This window comes from Papaver somniferum, chromosome 6, assembly GCF_003573695.1.
Source record: "Papaver somniferum cultivar HN1 chromosome 6, ASM357369v1, whole genome shotgun sequence".
NCBI classification, from domain to species: Eukaryota; Viridiplantae; Streptophyta; class Magnoliopsida; order Ranunculales; family Papaveraceae; genus Papaver; species Papaver somniferum.
This window is the reverse complement of record NC_039363.1, coordinates 9,048,192-9,070,888: the sequence shown is the minus strand read 5'-3', so window position 1 is coordinate 9,070,888 and position 22,697 is coordinate 9,048,192. Positions and strand designations below refer to the sequence as shown.

Below are 22,697 nucleotides of genomic sequence, written 5' to 3'. Positions count from 1 at the left end.
TGGGCCTTGTTTATTAAATAAAAAAATACCGTTGGGCCTTAATGATAATATTTTCGAGTATTTTATCTCAGTGGTTAGGGGTGAGCATTTGGCCCGTAATCCGCGGATTTAACCGAAACCAGCCGTTTTTTTGCGAACATATGACCGGACCGTTCGTTAATGGGTTGGATGAGGATGGAACTTTTGAAATCCAACGAATTACGGATTGGACCCGCATGCAACCTTAAAAGTCTGTTGGACATACATATCCATTAAATTAAGGGACTTATATAGTTATAGAAAATACTATGGATCATTACGGAATTCTTAAGGTGTTTGTTCAGAGTGTTAAACATGGAATTTTATATTTGTATACATATATAGAATATGTTGGCTTTAAAATATGTTGGCTTTATTTTCTTTATTATAAATTTTAATTAAGACAGATCCATTTGGATTATTCGTATCCAATCCGTCCATCCGTGCATCCACTAAATGCAAATCCATTGGATGTTGGATTGGATGCGGATGACAAATTTGAAATTCATAATGCGTTGAATTGGATACGGATGAAGTGAAACTAAGTCCATACTGACCCATGCTCACCCGTTTATAACTGGCAAATTATATTTTTTGGTTCTTTAAAATGCAGGACTTAGAGCTACTTGTACTCTTTGTTTCCTGTTTTCCTTTTTCTTTCTATCTCATCTTGTATAATAAGAGTGGTCTGAGTCTTTTGTACCTTTTTTTTAATCGATCTATTCTTTCTTTACCTTTTAAAAAAAGATTAAAGTTCAATAAAGTACTTACTGTTAGAAAAACACTCTTAATACAACTACACTTGTTGTTGATCCAAAACTCACACGAGACAATGAGTACATACACTACACAAGTACATAGCTAGTGGGACTAAAGTTAAAGAGGTGTAAAATGTAAAGTTTTTGATTTAGTCGTTTTGAATTGGAGTCAAAAGGGATTGCAGACTTGCAGTAGGCAGTAGGCTGATATCATTTGACAGCATATGCAAGTGGCCTGCATCCTTGACCTTGCATCAACTTTTCAATCGTATGACCAAAATGGAACAAGTACCCATACTTTTTTTCCACGGCGCGGAACTTTACCGGTGTAACTAATAGTCGTATACGAGCTGACAGCTAACATCTTTGTTTCAAGTTTTCAACTATCAGCTAACATCTTAAATGCAACTTTATCGGATGCCGTTCTCACTTTTCGATATTACGAAGACATCAAGTTCATTCATTTTATTAGGAGTAAACTGCAATCCTGCAAACAATAATACTTATAATTAAAAGATTAAATCAAATTTATCTATGTAACTACCTACGTATTTACGATCTGGATCTCCAAAGTAAAAGTCCTATACGCAGCTAACTTCGAAATTATTATTTGTACCAAAAATCATTTTTAGGCACTGAACACGGTTGATTTGATGATAAAGATGATATAAAACAGAATTAATGACACAAAACAAGTATAAATGAAAAAAAACACGAATTTAACGTGGATCGGTGAGTATCGCTAACGTAGCGGAAGCATAATAATTTGGTCAATGATCCAAAAAATAGGGAAAATTAGCGTGAAATCAATAGATTCACAAAAGCTATAAGAAAACTAGAGAACAATAACTAAATAAAATATCTTTGATAAATCAAATAAGATAATAATGTTGAATGTGTAGAAATTCTACAAGTCAAGGTCTACTTATATAGGCTTCACTATTTCCTAAAAGTAATAAAACTAGAAAAGGAAATCATACTAAACTAATATGTTCTAGGATAGTTCTAGAATAGAGAAATCATACATTAGGATATAATACTAGAAATATGATACGGTTTGACACTAAGCGTAACTTGGTCTAGATGTTCTACATCAGGCTCCCCTTCTTGAAAAGAACTCGACCCCGAGTTTGGTGTTGGAAGAGAAACATCATCGTCGGGAAAGTAAGGAAAGATATCCTTAACATTGAGTGTAGACAAAATGTTCGTATTAGCTGGGAGGTCGACAACATATGCATTGTTGTTGATATTCTTGAGAATGCGGATAGGACCAATCTTATTATACTTCGTCTTGTTGTAAGTACCCGTTGGGAAACTTCCTTGCTTAAGTACACCATAACCAGATCACCAACTTCATAGGATTGAAAACGACGTCGACGATCAACATCTAGCTTGTACTTGGCATTAGCAGCTTCCAAGTTTTTCTTTATCTTATCATGTAGCACTTGTAGAGACTCTATTATGTGATCCTCCGCAACATTGGAACTAGGAATGGATGGTAAAGAGATGAGATCCAATGTATGGTTAGGAACCTTGGAATAAACAATCTGAAAAGGTGCATAACATGTAGATCTATTAGGAACTGAATTATAGGCGAACCCAGCTTGAGCGAGATAGATCCCATTTTCTAGGCTTGTCTCCGGATAAACAACGAATAAGATTCCCTAATGATCGGTTTACTACTTCAGTTTTCCCATCTGTTTGTGGGAGAGCTGTACTACTAAACTGCAATTTGGTTTGGAGACGAGTCCAAAGTTTCTTCCAAAACCAACTTAAGAACTTAGTGTCTCGATCAGAAGTAATGGTCTTTGGAATACCATGCATGTAAACGGACTATCTCACGAAAAAAAGATTTTCCGTAGTCACAATATTCATAGTCTTCTTGCAAGGAATAAAATGTGCCATTTTTGAGAAGCGATCAACAACCACAAAAACAGAATCATGAACTCTTTGGATTCTTGGTAAGCCTAGAACAAAATCCATTCAGATATATATCTTCCCAAGGAGCATCTGGAACTGGATGAGGAATGTATAATCATGTATTTTGTGCATAATCCTTACTTCGTTGACAAACCATACAACGTCGCACAAAATCATGGACATCCTTCTTGAGAGAATTCCAAAAGTAACGAGATTCGTATAGAGATATAGTCTTATCTCGCCCGAAATGGCCAGAAAGACCACTACTATATAACTCCTTAATAAGGTGTTCACGAATGGAACCATCGGGAATGCATAAGCGACTACCTTTAAAAAGAAACCCATTATGTAAAACAAAATTGCCCGTACCCTGTTGTGTGGAGGAACATTTCTTCCATAGTAAGGAAAAGTCTGGATCACTAGGATACAACTCTTGAAAGGAGTCAAAGGCAATCACTTCAGCACATATAGTAACAAGGAGTAATTCACGAGCACTATGATTTGTGAAACGTCTTAGTGCATCTGCAACCTTGTTGTTCAAACCAGACTTGTGCTGAATAGAGAACGTATATTCTTGTAAGGTAGAAATCCAACTGGCATGCATTCTATTGGATGGTGACTGATTCTGAATATACTTGAGGGCTTGGTGATCAGTATACAAGATAAAATCCTTATGTATTAAGTAATGTCTCCATTTCCGTAGTGCACGAAACACAACATAGAACTCTAACTCATAGGTAGACCACTTTTGACGAGATTTGGTAAGTTTTTCGCTAAGAAATTCAATGGGTTTACCCTCTTGGGACAAAACAGCACCAACTCCTAATATGGAAGCATCAGATTGTACCTCAAAAAGCTTGTTGAAATCAGGTAGTGCAAGGATAGGAGCAGAAGTAAGTCTTTCTTTTAGTAATTGAAAACTTGATTCAGCTTCATCACTCCATAGGAACCGTTTATCCTTCCAAATGTCAGCAATAGGAGCTGCGATAGAGCCAAAATCCCTTACAAATCGACGGTAAAAGGAAGCTAAACCATGAAAGATCTTCAGATGTTGTCTTCGGAGTAGGAAAACCACGAATAGATGTGATTTTGGAATCATCTACTTGAATATGACTTATTTCTAGAAGTATCATGGCTGTCAGAAGGTTGGGAAGTGACTGGGGGGTTTGAAGATGAGTGGTGGAGTTGGGAGGGTGGAAGTATGAGGATGGACAATTTCAGATTGGGTTATAGGTAATTCTCCAATTACCTTCATTCCTTCGTGTCCCATGAACTTAATATACATATTTACGAAATTCTTTTGTGATATCTTCGAAACGTTCATTGATCACTGTGGTTAGATTCTTTTTGAATATTGATTCCCATTGCTTGGATATCAGTTTCTAGGTCTTTCTTCAAAATGTTCCTCAATTCTTCAATCTTCTTATCACCCATGTTAGTGGACGCTCTCAATCGAGGCTTTGGTACCACTTAACGTAGCGAAAACGTAATAATTTGTATCAAGGATTCAAAAGGTAGTGAAAACTAGTGTGAAATCAATAGATTCACAAAATATATAAGAAAATTAGAGAACAATAACTAAATAAAATATCTTTGATAAATCAAATAAGATAATAATGTTGAATGTGTAGAAATTCTACAAGGCTAGGCCTTCTTATATAGGCTTCACTATTTTCTAGAAGTAATAAAAATAGAAAAGGAAATCATACTAAACTAGGAAACTAATATGTTCTAGAATAGTTCTAGAATAGGGAAATCATAAATTAGGATATAATACTAGAAATAGAATACAGTTTGACACTAATGTCAAACATGGGTGACTTGGTCTAAATGTTCTACATCAATCGCCTACGTCGTCGGATCAATGTACTTTGGGAGAGATATTTTATTGATATAGATATTACATCGGTTAGAAAAGCATAGAATAAGTTTTTATCATGCTGTTGAAAATCATGTATTTTAATAATTGTATAGGCTTGTCTATCAAGTTACTTAGCAAAATATCTTCTTTTATGTTAGTGGAGGTGAATACGGGCTTGATGGGCTTAACTAACGGGCTTTACTTACAATTTCAACTTAAATGCACGTAATTCATGAACGATTTTTTGTGGATCATGGGTTTTTTGAGGGAACCGTAATTTTTTATTTGTAAGACACTTGGAAATAAATCTAAGCCACCCGTTGTCCAAATATTTATATTAACACCAAAATTATCCTTTCTAATTAAGTTTGTATAATGATTAGTTAAATAATTATTTTAAGCTAATTAATGATTAGTGTAAGATTAAATCAATAAGAAAAAATTTTAATTAAGTTATTGAAAGAGAAGAACAAGAAAGAGAATATAAGAGTTTGGGAAAAAATCAGTTCTTTCCTACTTTTTTTTTTTAAATCCGAACCTTCAAACTACTCGGACATACTTCAAATTTAGTTTTTTGTTGTGCGAATTGGCCAAAGTTTTCTGAAAATTAGAAATATTATAGCTTGCTTTGCGCTAAGTCAAACACGTTTGGCTACAAGATCTGAAGAACAGCTAGCCGAACTTATCTGCAAATGTGGTTCGGCTAATGTATATGAAGGCACATGTAGCCGAACTTGGTTTTAATAGAGTTTTTGATTTCGGAGAAAAAGTCGGTTATGAGAAAGTAATTACGACGTAACCGAACTCAATAAATAGATTTTCAAAGAAAACCCCAGTTAGGAGGAAAAAATACGAAGTAACGAAACTCAATATATAGGATTTTAGAGAAAAGTTCGGTTAGGAAGAAAATTTTGCGACATAATCAAACTTTTTTCTGAAAACTAGGATAAGAAATCAGAAAGTTCGGCTGGGAAATTAAAAGGTTCAATTAGCAAATAAAAAGTTCCGGATATGAATTTTTTTTTTTGTGAAACAACCAACTGTTCTTCATTTCCAGAAGGTTCGGCAAGTTCGACAAAGTTTTTTCATGAAATTTCTAACCGAACTTCTCTCTGCAACATCAATTTTTTTTGTTACTACTCCCTCAATTTATCAAACACAAATGTACATAAAATACAATTGGCAGTACCTCTAATATACAAAATTTTAAAATCCGGATTTAAAACAATAAAGAAAATAGAGAGAAAAAAGAAGGATGAGAGAAGGGTTTAAAATGAAATTTGGTTAGTACCTCTATTTTGTTTGTGGGCCCTCCTTATTTTTTGACACCTATTTAACTGAAAAACATGCCCCCTCTGAATCCCCCGAACCACTTAACTTTTTGAGAAAAAGTAGAAAGTTAGAAAAGAAAAAAAAAACTAAACAGTTATGTAATAAAACTGTTTTCGAAGTTTTTTTCTATTTTATATGACGTGTCAGCATTTAAACAGGGACCATATATTTCGAGTATGTGGCCCGACCACATTGTAGCCGCAACGTATTTTTTTATGTTTAGGAATTAGAGTTTAAATTAAGTTAGTAGGTTTATGCTTTAAAAAAAAAGAAGTTAGTAGGTTTAGAAGGGAAGTTATTATGTCAGTTAATAATTTAAACAAGGATAAAATATTATGAAGCACGGATACTTCAAAGTTGGTGACGTATCCGTATCGGCGCCGTATCAGTATCGGATACCTAGGGATACGTATTAGATACTCCATTTAAAGTGTCACCTTTTTTTAATTACAAAAAAGGTAGGGGATATTCTGGGATACCTCTCAGGTGATGTTTGTACCGTGTATAAAATACACGGAAGGTCCGCAAATCAAGCCCACAAAGGAAGACTTCAGAAATCTTGCTGCCCAAGTTGCTTTCGTATCAAGTTTGTATCAGAATTAGAATTACATGAATTATATAAATACATGTATCATAAACCTTAAAGGGATATGAAATTTTAGGTTAACTAATCCATGAAAAAACTATTATGTCAACCAATCAATAAAATATCCCCGTTCCTCCGTGGATGTAGGCACACCTCATCGAACCACGTTTAATCTTTGTCTCCTCTTATCGTTTTCTAGAAAAAAAACGTCGTAAATCTCTCACAAATACCTGACCCTCAACTGTCCTCCACGGGATCCACGGAACCCACCAAAAAAAAAAAATACGAGACAAATTTGGAATGCGGTTTTGATGTGGTTAGGGAGAGCGTCTGAACCACTGCCAAAAAAAAAAATCTCTAAAGTCCAAACGTACCACTTCCTCAAAATATGATGCTGCTTCGTTGTGTCACTGATCACCGAACAGTCAAATACAATATAAAAGTGCGCAGTGGGGTCACTGACTACTAAACATTGACTGAATTACAGTAGTAGTTAGATGCCCAAGGTTAAGAATGGAATACACTTATCACTAAGCTTAAGCTTAGCTGTATAAATTAGCATGACTACCACCCAGCATATATGTCATCATACACATATATTCGAGTATTTTTGTTTCTCCTGAAGAGATAAGACTTACTTTCTTAGACTCTCTATTGGTCTCCAAATTTTGATTTAGGCATATAATGGAATTGATTTCGGTTGTTGAATCTTTGGAGCACCAAACCATCCTAGTTACTGGCGCAACTGGTTTTCTTGCTAAGCGTAAGAACCTCCATTGATCAAACATATTCATTAGTTATTTCTTTTCAGTGTGCAACAATTTTTAACTACTTCTATGCAGTTTTTGTGGAGAAATTGCTCAGGGTACAGCCTAATCTGAAGCAACTTTATCTTCTTATAAGAGCTCCCAACTCTGCGGCTGCTGCTCAGCGTCTCGATAACGAGGTATATAAAAGTGCAATCCATCTAAATTCCTTAGCCGTTGCAAATATTTATACTAATGGCCTACTTGTACGTATAAAGGTGTCCGGCGAGGTGTTCAGGGTTTTGAGAACAAAACATGGTGGCACATACAACACTTTTATTTCTGAGAAGGTGACACCAGTTGCCGGTGATATTTCTCTTGAAAACTTGGGAATTAACGACTCGAATATGATCAATAAGATAAGGAAAGAAGTTGATGTTGTCGCTAATTTTGCCGGAGTTACAAAATTTGATGAAAGGTAATTCACCTGCCTGTATGTTTTGGCCTGTAACTGAAACTGAAATCTTTTTGATTAACTGGAGAAATATGTCATGTGTTTCTCTTTATGCATGTGATGAGAAGATATGATGTCGCAATCCGTACTAATACTATGGGAGCTAGGCATGTTTCGGAATTCTCCAAGAAATGTGAAAAGCTGAAGTTGCTTCTTCACGTATCAACAGGTTAGTTTTGCTTTCATCATTCACCCACCAAATAATATGAAGCTTGCACGGGCATGTTAATAATACCATTAAAAACATGTACATATATGTGCATATCAGCGTACGTGTGTGGTGAGAAGTCAGGATTGATATTAGAGAATCCTATAAGAATGGGCGAACCGCTGAATGGGACAAAGTCACCTGAGTTATTAGACATTGAAGTAGAGATGACGCTTATGTCAGGAAGACTGAATGAACTCAAAGCTAACCAAGCTTCCCAGAAAGAAGAAATGATTGCCATGAAGGAGTTTGGCCTTGAAAGGTTAGACAATTTTAAAACTAGTGCTAATATCTATATATATTTACATATGTACCCGTTATTTATATCGATATGATTATATGGGTGCTTAACTTTATTTTCCTATCTTTCTGCAAACAGGGCGAGATTATTTGGATGGCAAAATTCTTATGTGTTTACAAAGGCAATGGGAGAGATGATAATTAGTAAATCTAAAGGACATGATCATAAAATTGTTATATTAAGACCCGCTATTGTTACTAGTACTCTCAAAGACCCATTTCCTGGTTGGATCGAAGGCGTTAGGTTCTGATTCATATCAACCTTTACAAATAATAACTAATTTAATTAATGTCTGTCTTCTAAAGGGAACATGAATCTCGTCAATGACTGAATATTTACTCTCGGTGATTTTTCATTTATTAACAACAGGACCATTGACGGTTTCTTCCTTGCTTTTGGTAAAGGGAAGAGTAGATGCATTGCAGGGAATTCTCAGATCATCGTAGATGTGGCAAGTTAATTAAGAATTTATATGGAACCCTAAATTTTTTTCACTTAATTATATTATAATTTTTTTTAACTTTATTGGGCGTGATAGATATTAGTTTACCATGCAGATTCCAGCAGACTTGGTGGTGAATGCGGCAATAGTTGCAATGGTTGGTCATGCACACCAGCCATCAGATGGTGATGATAGGCCGTTCATATACCACTCGGCTTCGTCTGCTAAAGCGCCATTGCATGGGATTAAGTTGATAGATTATGGTTACAATTATTTCTCTAAGAATCCAATGCTATCACCACCGTCGAAGGGGGAAAGTTTTGGAAAACCTATCAGGATCTCTTCTCCTATAATTTTCCCCACCATGACGAGCTTCTTAATATTCTTCTACGTTACTTGTGTATTTCCTGTCAAGGTTCGCGAAAACTTATATTACCAATTTTATTATATTCCAATGATGAATCTCGCAATATCTAATCCCATATGCTCACTGCTTTTTTATAGGTTATGTTGCTCTTGAATACAGTATTTGGCAATTATTTCCATGATATATGTAGCATTGCGGAACGGAAGATTAATCTCCTTTTACGAATGATTGAACTTTATAAACCATACGCTACCTTTAAAGGAATGTAAGTAAATTTAATGCATAGGTAAGGAAAATGCAACTTAATACGTTGCCATTCTTTAATCTATTGAGATGTTGCACCACTTGATATGATCGCAAGGTGCTGCTTATGTTGAGTCGCACTTTCCTTGGTCTGTCTGCGGACGTGAAAACTCGATACAGAAGACTCTAACTCTCTAATCAATTTTTGCTATCTTAAATTGCCATCACCATTCGGGTACAAATTTAACTCATTAATGTTGTTGTATGTTTCAGCTTTGATGACTCGAATACGGAGAGGCTAAGAATGGAGGTTAGATTGGATGAAGCAGAGGCAAATATGTTATACTTTGATCCCAAATGCATCAACTGGGAGGATTACTTCATGAATGTTCATATTCCGGGTCTTGTAAAATATGTTTTTAAGTGATAATGAGTTGGATCTCCTCTGAGAAGTTTATCATGGTTGCTGATGCTAATATTAATTGCAGATTTAATATCCTATCTATACATCTACAAATGATAATGATGATTATCCAACCCTTTCATCATCACCCATATTGGAGAACGTGATAGTAGAGAACTCCTTCTCTGTTGGATGGTTCTTACTGTATTGCTTAAGAAGAAAATAAAATAAAGAATCACTTGAAAGCTACAGATTATTTATTTTTCGTATGGACCACTATATATAGGAGGTTCTTGATGTAATTTGCCGCTTCACCCTTTTATATTTCAAAAATTCTTGATAACCCGAGTTAGGAAAACCACACGGAAACCGCTTTTAACAAAATTTCAGTGGGCTCCATCATAAGTGGCCCTCCTGCTATCCTCCGGCGGAGCCCATTGAGATCCACCCAGAAAATCTGTGAGAGTTTTTTGGAATGTTTTTTGGTGTGGTTTATCCGTCGGTCTGTTAAGAACCACTGTTTATATTAGTATTTTTTGCTTTTTCTGCCCATATTATTTTTCATGAACCCTGTTAACAGGAGGGAGATAATGGATTTGAGGAAGAAAAAAAACTGGCTAGACTCTAGTCAATATCCGTTCGAAGTCAAATGAAAGAATAAAACATAATTATTTTGTAAATACCAATAATACCCTCTCTTAACTGGAATGAATAAAAAAATCCTAATTGTCGTTTTTCCTCCATAGGTTCCCCTGTTTATGATTTTAGATTTTGTACCAGTAAGAACCGATACACCAACTCGCGCTATCTTATTGAAATTATTTGCATAAAATAATTTCATAATACTTAATGAACATGAACAATACCCATTAAAGCTTTATAGATTCAAACCGAAAACCCTTAAAATCATTAATTAAACCAATATCCATTGATCTGATAACATAACCAAAATTTATTTTTATCTCCAAATCATTGTATAGTGATAATAAAGCTTAGTAGTAAGACATATAATTTCATTCCTATCAAAAGGGATTGATTATATGTTGAAGAAGATGACGATGGAATTTGATAAAAATCGAATGAAGGTAACTAGGTACTCTGATGAGGTCCCGTCAGCTTCTGATGATTGTTACTTCCACTTATATTCCTATTACTCCGACCTTGATTACCACTACCATGATTTTCTTAGAGAGAAGAATAACTTTACATGAAGACAATAATTTTTATCTTTGTTGGTCGATGATTTTATCTCCAAGGCTATGATGGACATTTCATTTACCTATTAATAAATCAATCCCTCCTTTAAAGTTTTAATTCCCTCGTAATATTTTCCTCCTCAAATTTATTCTTTCCCTCCTAATAACGGGACTTTTTTTCATGGATCAGAAATTAAAAGAACAAAAATATATATATATATTAAACCGATTTCATTTGTAACAACGGTTCTCTTCTGGTATCAAAGTTTTAACAAGCTCTCAAAACTAAAAACACAGTTTATTTTTAATTTTCATATGGAAAGCCAAGACATATTCCCGTATCAAAATGAGTCACTATCAGTACAATAGAAGAGCATCTAATCTGGTGTAGAAACGAATCTTTAGAGCTACCAACAAATGTATATGTTAACCATGGGTGAATGTATGGGAAGGGTCCATTGACATCCTTATGTAGAACATTCTAGGATAATCATATCACCCAAATAAATTTGGGGACATTATTTAAATACCCCTCAAACCCTTGAAATATATCCTTATTCAATTTTTAAAAATATCTATACCTTCTGAAAAAGTGGACACAACTAATATAAGTTGTTTTTAAAAGTGGACGCAACTTTATACAAGTTGCTTCCAAAAAGTCGAAGCAACTTTCTTAAGTTGACTCCAAAATAAATTTTTACCCCTCGAGGATATTTGTACAAAATCAATAAAAACGGAGGGTATTTATAACATTCCCACAATAAATATGGCGTCTTAAATCCCAAATGACCATTAATTTAAATTTAATCTTTTCAGTGGAATGATTATCCTACAATGTTCTACATTCCTATTGAAAATGAGCATAATCCTAAAAGTATAAGCTATCACATGCCATCATCTACCATATCGAAAATCAACTATTGAAACAAGAACAGTTGAAATTAAAGTTTAATTGTACATGGTGAGGTTTGCATCTCAAAACTCACCAATTTCATTTGAGAAAATGTCTCCGTAAGAAACTCAAATCAACTGATGGAGTGAAACAGAGGGTAGTAAATTAGAGATATTGAACAAAAATAATTTTTCTTTGCCCATTAAAAAATGGCCCAATTCCACGTATATGGCAAACTACCGTTAAATTCTAAAACCAACAAACATATGACCAAAAGAGCAAAATATGACCAGTAAATTGACGCTCATGTTCCTGAAAGGATGACGTACACGACTGCATGATCAATGCAGTAAGAAAATTTTTGGAGTGCACTAATAGTGTGTTCGAAATATTGACCAGTCAACGGGATTCTTGTTTACCGGTTAACAGCACACGATGCTATGCAGTCAACGGTCAACAGTGCGTTTTTCGAGTGTCCATTAGGAGTACTATATGGGTCAGTCAACTGGACTTAATGTTACACAGTCAACAATACGTTTGTTGGACTCAATGAGTCCTCGTTTGACCAAAACCGTTACGAAAAGGTTATTGTGGAGGGTAAAAGAGATATACCACCATTGCCAAAAGTCTAAAAGGACGCTTTTGGATTTTTGAACCGCAACAATACTTGCCTCGAATATCATCTTTTTTAAGTCCTTTCCCGGTAAACAACTCTCTCCTATTTTATCTTACTCGATCATAAATTTAATATTTTAATTTTACTTTATAACGGAGTTTTTGTTATAGTATATATTCTTGTTTTGATAGTTTGGAATAGTGGTCTTGTATTGTAGTATATTAAAATTAGTGTGGCCGGGGTGATCAAATTGATTTATTCAATTTAAACAGAATATAGTGGAAGATCACGTATACCCACCTCCGCTGCTAGGCAAATATTTATTTCCCCACTATTATTAGAATTGCCCTAACTATTCGAGTGATCAAAAGGAAAAAAAAAAAACAATCTGACTGTATAGTATCCTGTAGTATCAGCTGTGCACATCAGTAGCAGGGAGATTTGGAAGTTTTCCTACAATCTATTCTATGTATTCACTAGGGGAACCTAAATGTAATTCTTTGTAACATTTTTTTCTTTTTTTATTGGTAAAATTGGAAGGCAATTGATATCTTTTCCATGGAAAACCATAATCCTCGACTACGATTAGGCGTAAACAAAACTATTGAAAGTCGAATCAATTGACAATAATGTCGTCCCAAAAATGGCAAAATAAAAAACCGTCACCTATACTTCCTATATTAATCATGACCGTTGATAACCGACAAAATTACGCCATTCAATCTAAAGTTGTTGTTAATGAAATTTTACTAAGTTGTTACAATTAGGTGTTGCACAAATATTACGGTTATAAATGTTATTAAATCACTGTTGGATATTTATTTGTAAACGCTGTTACAAATTGCGCTGCAAAAACAACTCCTATTTTGGTCGTCCCTTCACTGCTGAAGCAGTCATCTAATTTTATCATATTCACGTAGTATTGAAAAAGAAAATGTGGTGAAATTAAGGGAATGAAGAACAATATTATCATCAAATTTTATTCAATCACGAGTAACCAAATTTACCTATTTTCGAAATACTATAGGGAGTAAATAAGTTGGATGAGCTTTGATGAAGTTAATAAGAACTAAGAGGCACGTATGAGTGGTAATTGGCATGTGAAGGATCTCCCGTGAATAATTAATTAGAATAAGGATTCAGCTCGGCCGGATATTAATTCCATCTGACTCTCGAATTGAACAGAAAATATTAAGCATCCGAGGATATTCCCCATAACCATAGATGCCGGTTTTATCCCTCGGTGTTACAAGTGGTATACAATTCCCAGCTGTATCACATTCGGTATGTTTTCTACTGAAAACAGAATAATGATGTGCGTTGTCAGGATATGTTACAAGATCGTTAGCGAAATGGCAATACAGTCGATAGCAACTATAATTCTTTGAGGATCTTCTTGTCAATCTTGCGATTCGTATCTGGGGCACGTATTCAGTGAGTGCGTGCAATTAGTTTTGAGAGTTGTTTAACAAGGAACGGGATTCTAAACGTGCAAGATAACAGTATTTTTAAATTAAGAACCAATTAAGATGGATACTAAGGAAATGAACCTCCTGTTAATACAGGTGACACCTCATTACCAATTACAAGCGCATTATGTAAAACAACTACAAATTGTTTTTCCATTTTATTTTTATTTTATTTTATAAAAAAGAATTTAAAACCTCTCCATTTCGCTGATACGTTGAGATTGCATACAACAAGTTCAGATCCTAGTTAGTAAGTTCGCGAATGATTCGCGAATCATTCGCGAATTTTTCCGTATCACGAATTTTACCGTCTTATTCGCGTACGTTTGCAACTCCGAACCCAAGTCGCGTATTATGTGGCATTCCCGGATTATTCGCGAATCGTTCACGAATTTTACGTATCCCGAATGATACGTCCGCTTAATTCGCCATAAATTCTTTAGCTTTTACTTTTTAAAGACTCCACTTTCCGGGCTTTACTTCCTCCCGAGCATACACGACCGAATATTAGACGTGTTGTAATTTTTATGAAACAAAAACGACTGAAGAGATTTGAAGGTGAAGGTGAGAGAGATCTCAAACTCACTAACCAAGCATCTAAACCACCATATGACGTCATCTTGGATAACTAATGTTGTATATATTATTAATATCATCATATTAAGTTTATTTTTTCTTTAAATAACTCACACATATGCATAAAAATTGGTCTATGACCTTATAAATACAAATTATTTGTTATATATAGATACCGAATTTTTAGAGCCGAACTCACATTTATAAATCGAATTATACACGTACGTATGCCGTTCCGAATTACTGACGAATCACTTCCCGTTGACCGAATTTTGGACCGAATCTGGATTTTACAAAACCGTATAATACTCGTACGTTTACCGTTCCGTGCGTTTGCCGAATCCCGAATTGCTAACTAGGGTTCAGATACGTTAAATATGAAAAACATAATAAAATATAAATATGTTCTCTCATAATAACATTTCAAACTCTTCTGTTGGTTTAACATTGGGAGTTGTGTGATTAGGACAATATTCAAGCACTCATGGTGATGAGGCTATCCGTTAACATATCAGCCTATCGGATGAACATCAATACTAATAGTCATATTTTAGGCATGAATCTCAATTATGATCTATATGTCCAAACTAATAGTCAATTGGTGGAGTGGTTATTCTCCACGGTTATGTATCCTTCAAACCTCAATTTTAATGAGGTAATTTAATAAACACAAAATTGAGGTTTGAAAGACATTTAGATTTTGATATTGTTTAAATGGATAAAAATGTAAAAATAGTCAGGATGCATACAGTTTCATCCTACCGATTTTTAAATACTTTTTCTTATTTTTAATTTACATCAAGATGCATCATGTTTCATCCTTACTATTTTTTATGTTTAAGTTAGGATGAATCCAGTTTCATCCTTGCTATTTTTTTGCTGTCCATTTCACCCATAATATTTTTACTCGTCCATTTGAACCATGTTTTAAAAATATTTGGACAAATGACAATATTTCCGTTTAATAAATCTTTCCTTTGAAAAAAAAAAATACCCGTCGAAATTTCTTTATACAGTTTTGTTTTTATTTTTATCTTTTCTTTGTTTTTTGTTTCCGGAGATTGCGTTAAATAAGTGAAATCTCCGTTGATAACATCTCTTTTAAAAGCTCATCTCTTCAAATATAGATTTTTAAGTGCCTCCAAAATTTTGATAACAGTCACAACTTTTCTCTCTCGTCTCTCTCGACCCCCTCTTTCATCCTCCACCAAACCATAGCGTCTTCATCCTCCGCCATCCTTGACTGGTCAGATTTGATCCTATGACTGGATCTGATCAGATATGTACATTACATTGTTGGTTATCTTGTAGTGGGTCAGATGGTAGCCATGGATCCCATATCTCTCTACAATTTTCTGGATCGAAAAGGATGTCCCCCTTTTTCAATTTCTCTCTTCAAATCTCACCTCATCCTCACTACCCCATCATCTATGTAGTTAGTCGCATCTTATTTTAATTTGCATCAATCAAAACCAAACAACAAACACCCAGATTTCGACCCAATAAAATCTCCATTAAAAACTTTTTTATACACCCATACATACTTCATTTCCCACACCCATTTCTTGCATCCGGCCAGCACCTATCTCCCATTTTCTGTTCGGTTCTAAACCAACAAAGGTGTTGACTTCTAAAGAACAAATCGTTTCCACTCTCGGTTCTTCATGGTGCCGGATTTTTTTTTTTGTTGAATTTCTAAATATTACTACCTCCGTTTCAAAATAATAGGCAGGTTTGTGTGTAAATACTACACTTTTACTTCTTTTTTGGTACTGGATTATGTTGATTTTCATATTTCAAGGTTACAAAATCAAGTCATATCAACAGATTTCAGGGATTCAAAATCAAGTGATCCTGATGCAGCGGTGGACTACAAATGGTTGCAACGGTGATCTTTGGAATTGATGTTGTGTAAATTAGGGTTATATATTCTCTAATGTAAATGGGACGTTCCCATTCGATATCTCTAGTCTCTGATTATTTGTAACGGGTCTTGGGCTTCGATGAGGTTTTGTCTATTGAGCTCTGTTTTCTCACGGTTTGTAAGAATTTATTGCGGTCCTCTTGGGTTATCTCCTCAATCCTTACTCTTCATTTGGAAGTTTTAGTTTTTTGTGCTTGATTGAAATTTTTTGTTGAGTCTTATTGTAAATAAATGTTATTTCTTCGATATAACCTTATTACACGATCAGAGAGAAAAAAAAAAGATATTTAAAGAGACTCAATATTTCTTTCGTCAGCAAGAAAAAGCTATTGTCAAATTCTCATCACCAGAACCAAAATCTCATTTTCGTATTATTCTATGGAGGATCATGGTGATTCACTAGCTAATTTGATTCTTTGATTTTACTCTATTTTGGTTGCCACTAACAATTAATAATAGGTTACAAGAGAATAGGTAAGATTAGTCGAATTATGAGAACTATACAATCATACATCATCATCAATCCGTAAAAACATTAGTTTTTCTTTTTAATAGACAGTAAGCTAAGTTTCTTCCTTTGTGCTATTATTCTAAATGATTTAAATTTAGATTATAATTTAAAATATCAAGAGATTCATTTCTTCACCTTTCACAGTATATTCAAATCACTATCCGATTGATTACTCAAATAGAATCCTCAATTAGAACAAGGATTTACTCATTTTTCATGTGATATGAAGAGTAAATATGCTCTAGATTGACCTTAGGATATAAAGGCAGACCCATTTATTCTATTACTTTGGTTACGGTTAGCATAATTCAAAGAGAAAATAAATAAATAATAATCAATAGTGTAGCAAATCATGTGAATTTGATATTTTCAATAAAAGAAAAGAAAACCCATAATTAATATAAATAAACCGGTTTTGATTATTTTATTTTTTATTTTTATTTTTCAAAAATTGTGATTTTAGAAAAACTAGTTCGGGGCTTGTAGGAATTATTTGAGGCTTATCAGTTTCTTCCCCAATTTGTGCAAATGGATATTGGGCGATTAAATTGGGGAAAAAGACCAATCTAGCCTTAAATTAACCATAATTCTAATTCATATAAATACAAATCATTACTATTTTCAGCTAAAAACAAAAAACCTAAACTTCTAAAACAAAAATTAAAAAACTTTTCATATTCTTCTTACCAAATCTATAAACCCTGATCATTTTTTTTAGTCTTTTTGTCCAACTATCAACCATCCAGCTAAGGTAAGGTAAATCCTCATCAAACTCGTTTAATTATTAAAAAAATTTCATTGATTTACACATTTAAAACCCATTTCTGAAAATCAAAATTTTGATTTCTACCTAGAATCGATTTCTTTATATCCATCGTATCCACCAATTCTGGGTTATCTTCTTCGTTCCATGAAGAGTGTACAATACAATCGATTTACACATAAGATGATTAAAGTCCACTGATTCTAGGCGGAAATCAAAATTCGTAAAGACACCAGAATCGTTTTGTAAGTACATGAACATAAACCGATTCTAGGTAATTATTTTATTTTATTTTTAATTTTTCTATTACAATCGGTTTTATATACGTGGCTCTCATTTGAGATTCCCATATCAGAAGAGGGATATATTTATATGTCTGTTCATTCTTCCGTGCATTTTTCTAGACAAAATGATATTACATATATATCTTGTGCAGCAATTGTCTAACTAGATATTTTTTTATTGAACTTATTTTCATAGATATGGATTTCAACCATTTTAAGTTTTACAACCGAAAAATGTCAAATCCCTGGATTATGATTTTAAATGATGGTGTGCATACCTGGTATGTGTACCATGAAGTCCATACATTCCGAACTACTATTTTCAAACCTAAACATTTAAGAATCTTAAACACATATCAAGTTAGGTAGAAATGAACGATAACCAAGGTACATGGATCATTATAAGTACTCTAAGAAAATAAAGACACAAATCTTGCTCAAGTTTATAGGCATACCTTTTTAGAAGAATCCAACCGAATTTTACAGCCTTACCGAGCATAATCTGTGTGCCCCAATTCTTGTGCTTCCCTCACCGAATACATAGTAGAGCATTCCTTGGTGATGATTCACTTACATCACACTTAAGTTGTGTTGAGGTGAGCAATGTTTTGCTCACCACAAGTGACTTTTTGGTTATCATGAAAGAGATCGCCTTTAGAACCTTTCACATCCGAATCCTTCTTTTCAAAGAAATTTTTAAGTTCTAACATCATGGATACTTCTTTCTCAATAGTCATGGAATTTTCTAGGAGATCATTCCTTTTCACACTCAAACCATCATTGACTTTGTTTGGTATCCACTTCTGAGTGTGTTTAGGAACAGCCAGAACCTTCTTCCAACTACTCTCTTCTAGAATTCTCGGAAGAGAATTTTATTGATTATTCTTTTGCAAGTTAGTATTTCTCCAATTGGGAGCATCGGATCTTGTCTTCGTCTTTACAAGGTTATCCTTTTGATAATCATTATGATTGTGAAAAGACTTCTTTTGACGCTTATAGGAAAATCTAGGTTTATCACAGCAATAATTCTTTTGGCTAAAGGTTGGAAAGTTACAACCTGTAGTGTTAAGGGATTAGCCTTAGCATATGATCTTGGTTTCACAACTTCTTCTAATGCCCAAACAAGAACATCATGAAGTTTCTCATTCCTTATACGAAAACAACATCTCCTTTCCAGGTGACCCTTATTTCCACAATAGTGGCAAACATAAGGAATGATCTTACCTCGATCCGTATGTGCTGACTTTGGAGGTTGATATACATTGCTCTTTCGAAATTTAACTACCGGTGAAGGTATTTCACTTTTTCCATCAGTGGAACCCTTTTGTTGAGAAGAATCACTAGCCTTGACAAATTTTACCTCTTTTCAAATACATGGAGCATTTATTACCTTATAGACCAATCCTCGTGTATGAGTGAATCTTAGAACATGATGGATGACCAACAACAGATCTCCAATAAGTGCATACAGAATGATCTCCATAGGGAGAAACCTGAAGTGATCCATGAATGATGCAACAAAAAATGGAAGCAGATCACAATGATTTTTGCTTTCTCCTAGCATAGTGGTTAATTTGCTTGAACTAGTATTGAACTTTTTCAAGTCATCTTCCAACATCTTGATTTTATCAAGAGCAACAGCTAAATCAGACTCAAGGAGTTTTTATCGAGCGAGATAAGCGTTTTCTCTGTTATCAAAACTTTCTTGCTGAGAGTTAATCCTTGCTTCATTTTCTACAAATTTCTCTTCCAACAAGAAGTATTTTTGATAAACATTATCACATTCAAGTGAATTTCCACTGAGGTTTTCCTCGGAATATTTGAGGATGGACTCGCAAGAGCGATTCCAACCATAAAGACCTCCATAAATCCTTTTCAATTTCTTGTTTTCTCGATAGAGAGGAGTCACAAGAGGTGTGACACGAGAAGTTGTAATCTTCTTTGTTTTCAACGAATCAAAAAACTTAACATACACTGATACTTCCTCATCAACATCTCTATCAATATCTGAATCACCTTCATCAGAAAGTTCATCCAACTGTTCTTCTAGGCGTGTTTCCCAATCAACAGTTTCTACATTCATAAAATGTTTTGATATTGACTTAGATGTGACAGTTCTCTTAGGTGAATTCAAGCTTTAAAGATCATCTGGTAATTTCTGACCTGGTAAGTTATTAGAGATAGCACTTCTGTCCATAGATTCAGATCTCTACAAACACAGACTTATAAGGTCTTGAACGTTTTTTCCTGCCCTGATACCAATTTAAAAATAGGGGGTCTAATAACCACACCCAACATTTCGTTCGACAATCCGAATAGAGAAACTCCAATATACTTTCAAGAGAATCAACTAGACAGTCAGACTCAATCTATAGAAAAGTATATCAAATAGTTTATATCTCTATTTCTCAATTCAATCTGCAATCAAAAAAATAGGAATTTGCGAGCCTGATTGAAATTAACGCACAACCTGTGATATTTCTATTATATAAAAAAATATAATGCGGAAAATAAATAACACAGACACCAGAAATTTTGTTAATGAGGAAACCACAAACGCAGAAAACCCCCGGGACCTAGTCCATCTTTTAACACCGCACTGTATTAAGCCACCACAGACACTATCCTACTACCAATGAGCTTCGGCCTGGAATGTAGTTGAGCCCTAATCAATCTCACACTGATCAAGGTACAGTTCCGCTCCTTACGTCTCTGAAACCCAGTAGGACTCTATGCACTTGATTCCCTTAGCTGATCTCACGCACAACCAAGAGTTGTTAGAACCCAAAGTCGAAGAGTTGATAAAAAAATCTGTCTAACAGAGAAAAGTCTATTGAGATAGATAAATCTGTCTCCCATAGAAATACCTACGAGTTTTGTTCTGTCTTTTAATAAATCAAGGTGAACAAGAACCAATTGATAAACCAGACTTATATTCCTGAAGAAAAGCCTAGTATTATCAATCACCTCACAATAATCTTAATCGTATGGAAGAGAAACAAGGTATAGTATAATCACAAATGATGAGACGAAGATGTTTGTGACTTCTTTTTGTATGGCCTATCGGAGATGAATCTCGAGAAAATTTTAGAGAACATAGTACTCAATACGATAAAACAGTGCAAGATCAGAACACGCAACTACAGAGAAGATTGTTGGGTCTGTATTCACAATCCCAATGAAGTCTTCAAGGTCGTTAACCTACAGGGTTTCATGAAAAACCTAAGGTTAAAGGAGAATTAACTCTACTCGCAACTAGTATCACACATAAGGTGCGGGGTTTCCCAGTTGCTAGAGTTCTTCCTTATACAGTTTTCAATTCAGGGTTTGCAATCTAAGTTACCTCGGTATCAAAGCATTCAATATTCAACATTAGATGAAAACCTGATTATACTCAAGATAATATCTTTCAACCGTTAGATCGAACTTATATACGAATGAAATGTACCTTCATTTAGGTTTGAGTAACCGTACCTAAATGTGTACACTAGGTTGGCTTAACAGTGGTTAACCAAGTTAGCTATGTGAACACTTTCATATCAAACTTCTTCATCTTAACCAAAACTAGTTCAAATGACTCAAATGAAACTAGTTATAGATTTGTTCAATTGATATATTCTCATAAAGTATACAAGAACACAATTGAAGAAAAATCGGTTTGATTCACTCGAATCTATCCTAGACCGAGACATCGCTATAAGTAGACTAGAAATCAAGACTTATAGTTTTGATCACTAACATTGAAAAACAAGCTTGAGATAGTAACGCTTGCGATTTCGACCGAGCAGTGCTCTAACAATAACCCATACATATATTTAGCAGTTGTTGTAATGGGTGCATGGTGCATGCTATTACCTTATGCAGAATGTTGTGAGTCTGCCCCCATGTAATAACTACTTTAGAAATTAAGGTCCTTCCTTCGATTTAATATTCAAGTGAATCAAGTTGGCATCGTTTTCGTACAACTTTTTTTCCTTTGACCAATATATATATTTTCAGAAAATATGTTGTTATTGTTGGAATTTCAGCTTCATAATCATCATTCATTATGCTTAAACAAAATTATAAGAACCCTTATACTGAAAAACAAACCATAACCCTAGTTTTATCATACTCAACAACATCTTTATGGATACACACAACAGTCAAGTAATAACTTTAATTAGCTAAACATAGTCTTCATATTAACTCAACAACATGAATCATAACTATAACATGACATAACAGTACAAGTGAAGAAGAAAGAAAGAAAGAAAAGCATATCAAACGAAAACATGAACATGACTTAGCTTCTACTTCAATTTCTTCTCATTTCTCAGATAGAATTATCAGAAAAATACATATGTATAATAGGATAGAAGAGGGATGAGTCATTAGCTATGTGTCATCCAACCTATCCTTTATTAGTTGGATGACACCTCAGCAGGTGAGTCATAGGACACCTAATCTGCTGACTGTAATCCTAATTAGCATTAACCCATATTAACCAAAACATGATTACCTTAAACTAAACAGGATTACCTTAAGCCAAACTAATTTGTTGCTAAACCAACATAAATTCTAACATCTCCCACTTTGGTTGGCAACAAATTCCTTTCCGAAAACAAGCTCAAAACATAATTACGCTAGCATTCGACTATTGAGACTCATATACCATTTAGAAGATGCATACGCCATTTCTATAATCATAAAACTAGACAGATCATAATCTTAAGCAAAAAAAAAACGCTTTAAATGGCTTAACCTTATGCCAAAACAAACCATACT

General features: G+C 34.3%; 1 protein-coding gene across 1 annotated transcript; it reads left to right on the top strand.

Moving 5' to 3' along the window:
• Positions 1-7,079: 7,079 nt before the first annotated feature.
• Positions 7,080-9,959, top strand: LOC113285407 (alcohol-forming fatty acyl-CoA reductase-like). The gene is made up of 10 exons (XM_026534298.1): positions 7,080-7,238; positions 7,318-7,421; positions 7,500-7,699; positions 7,804-7,904; positions 8,004-8,205; positions 8,323-8,487; positions 8,614-8,695; positions 8,802-9,101; positions 9,191-9,318; positions 9,570-9,959. Exons 1-10 carry the CDS (start codon positions 7,160-7,162, stop codon positions 9,721-9,723), a joined length of 1,515 nt encoding a protein of 504 aa, XP_026390083.1. The 5' UTR covers positions 7,080-7,159; the 3' UTR covers positions 9,724-9,959.
• Positions 9,960-22,697: the final 12,738 nt, after the last annotated feature.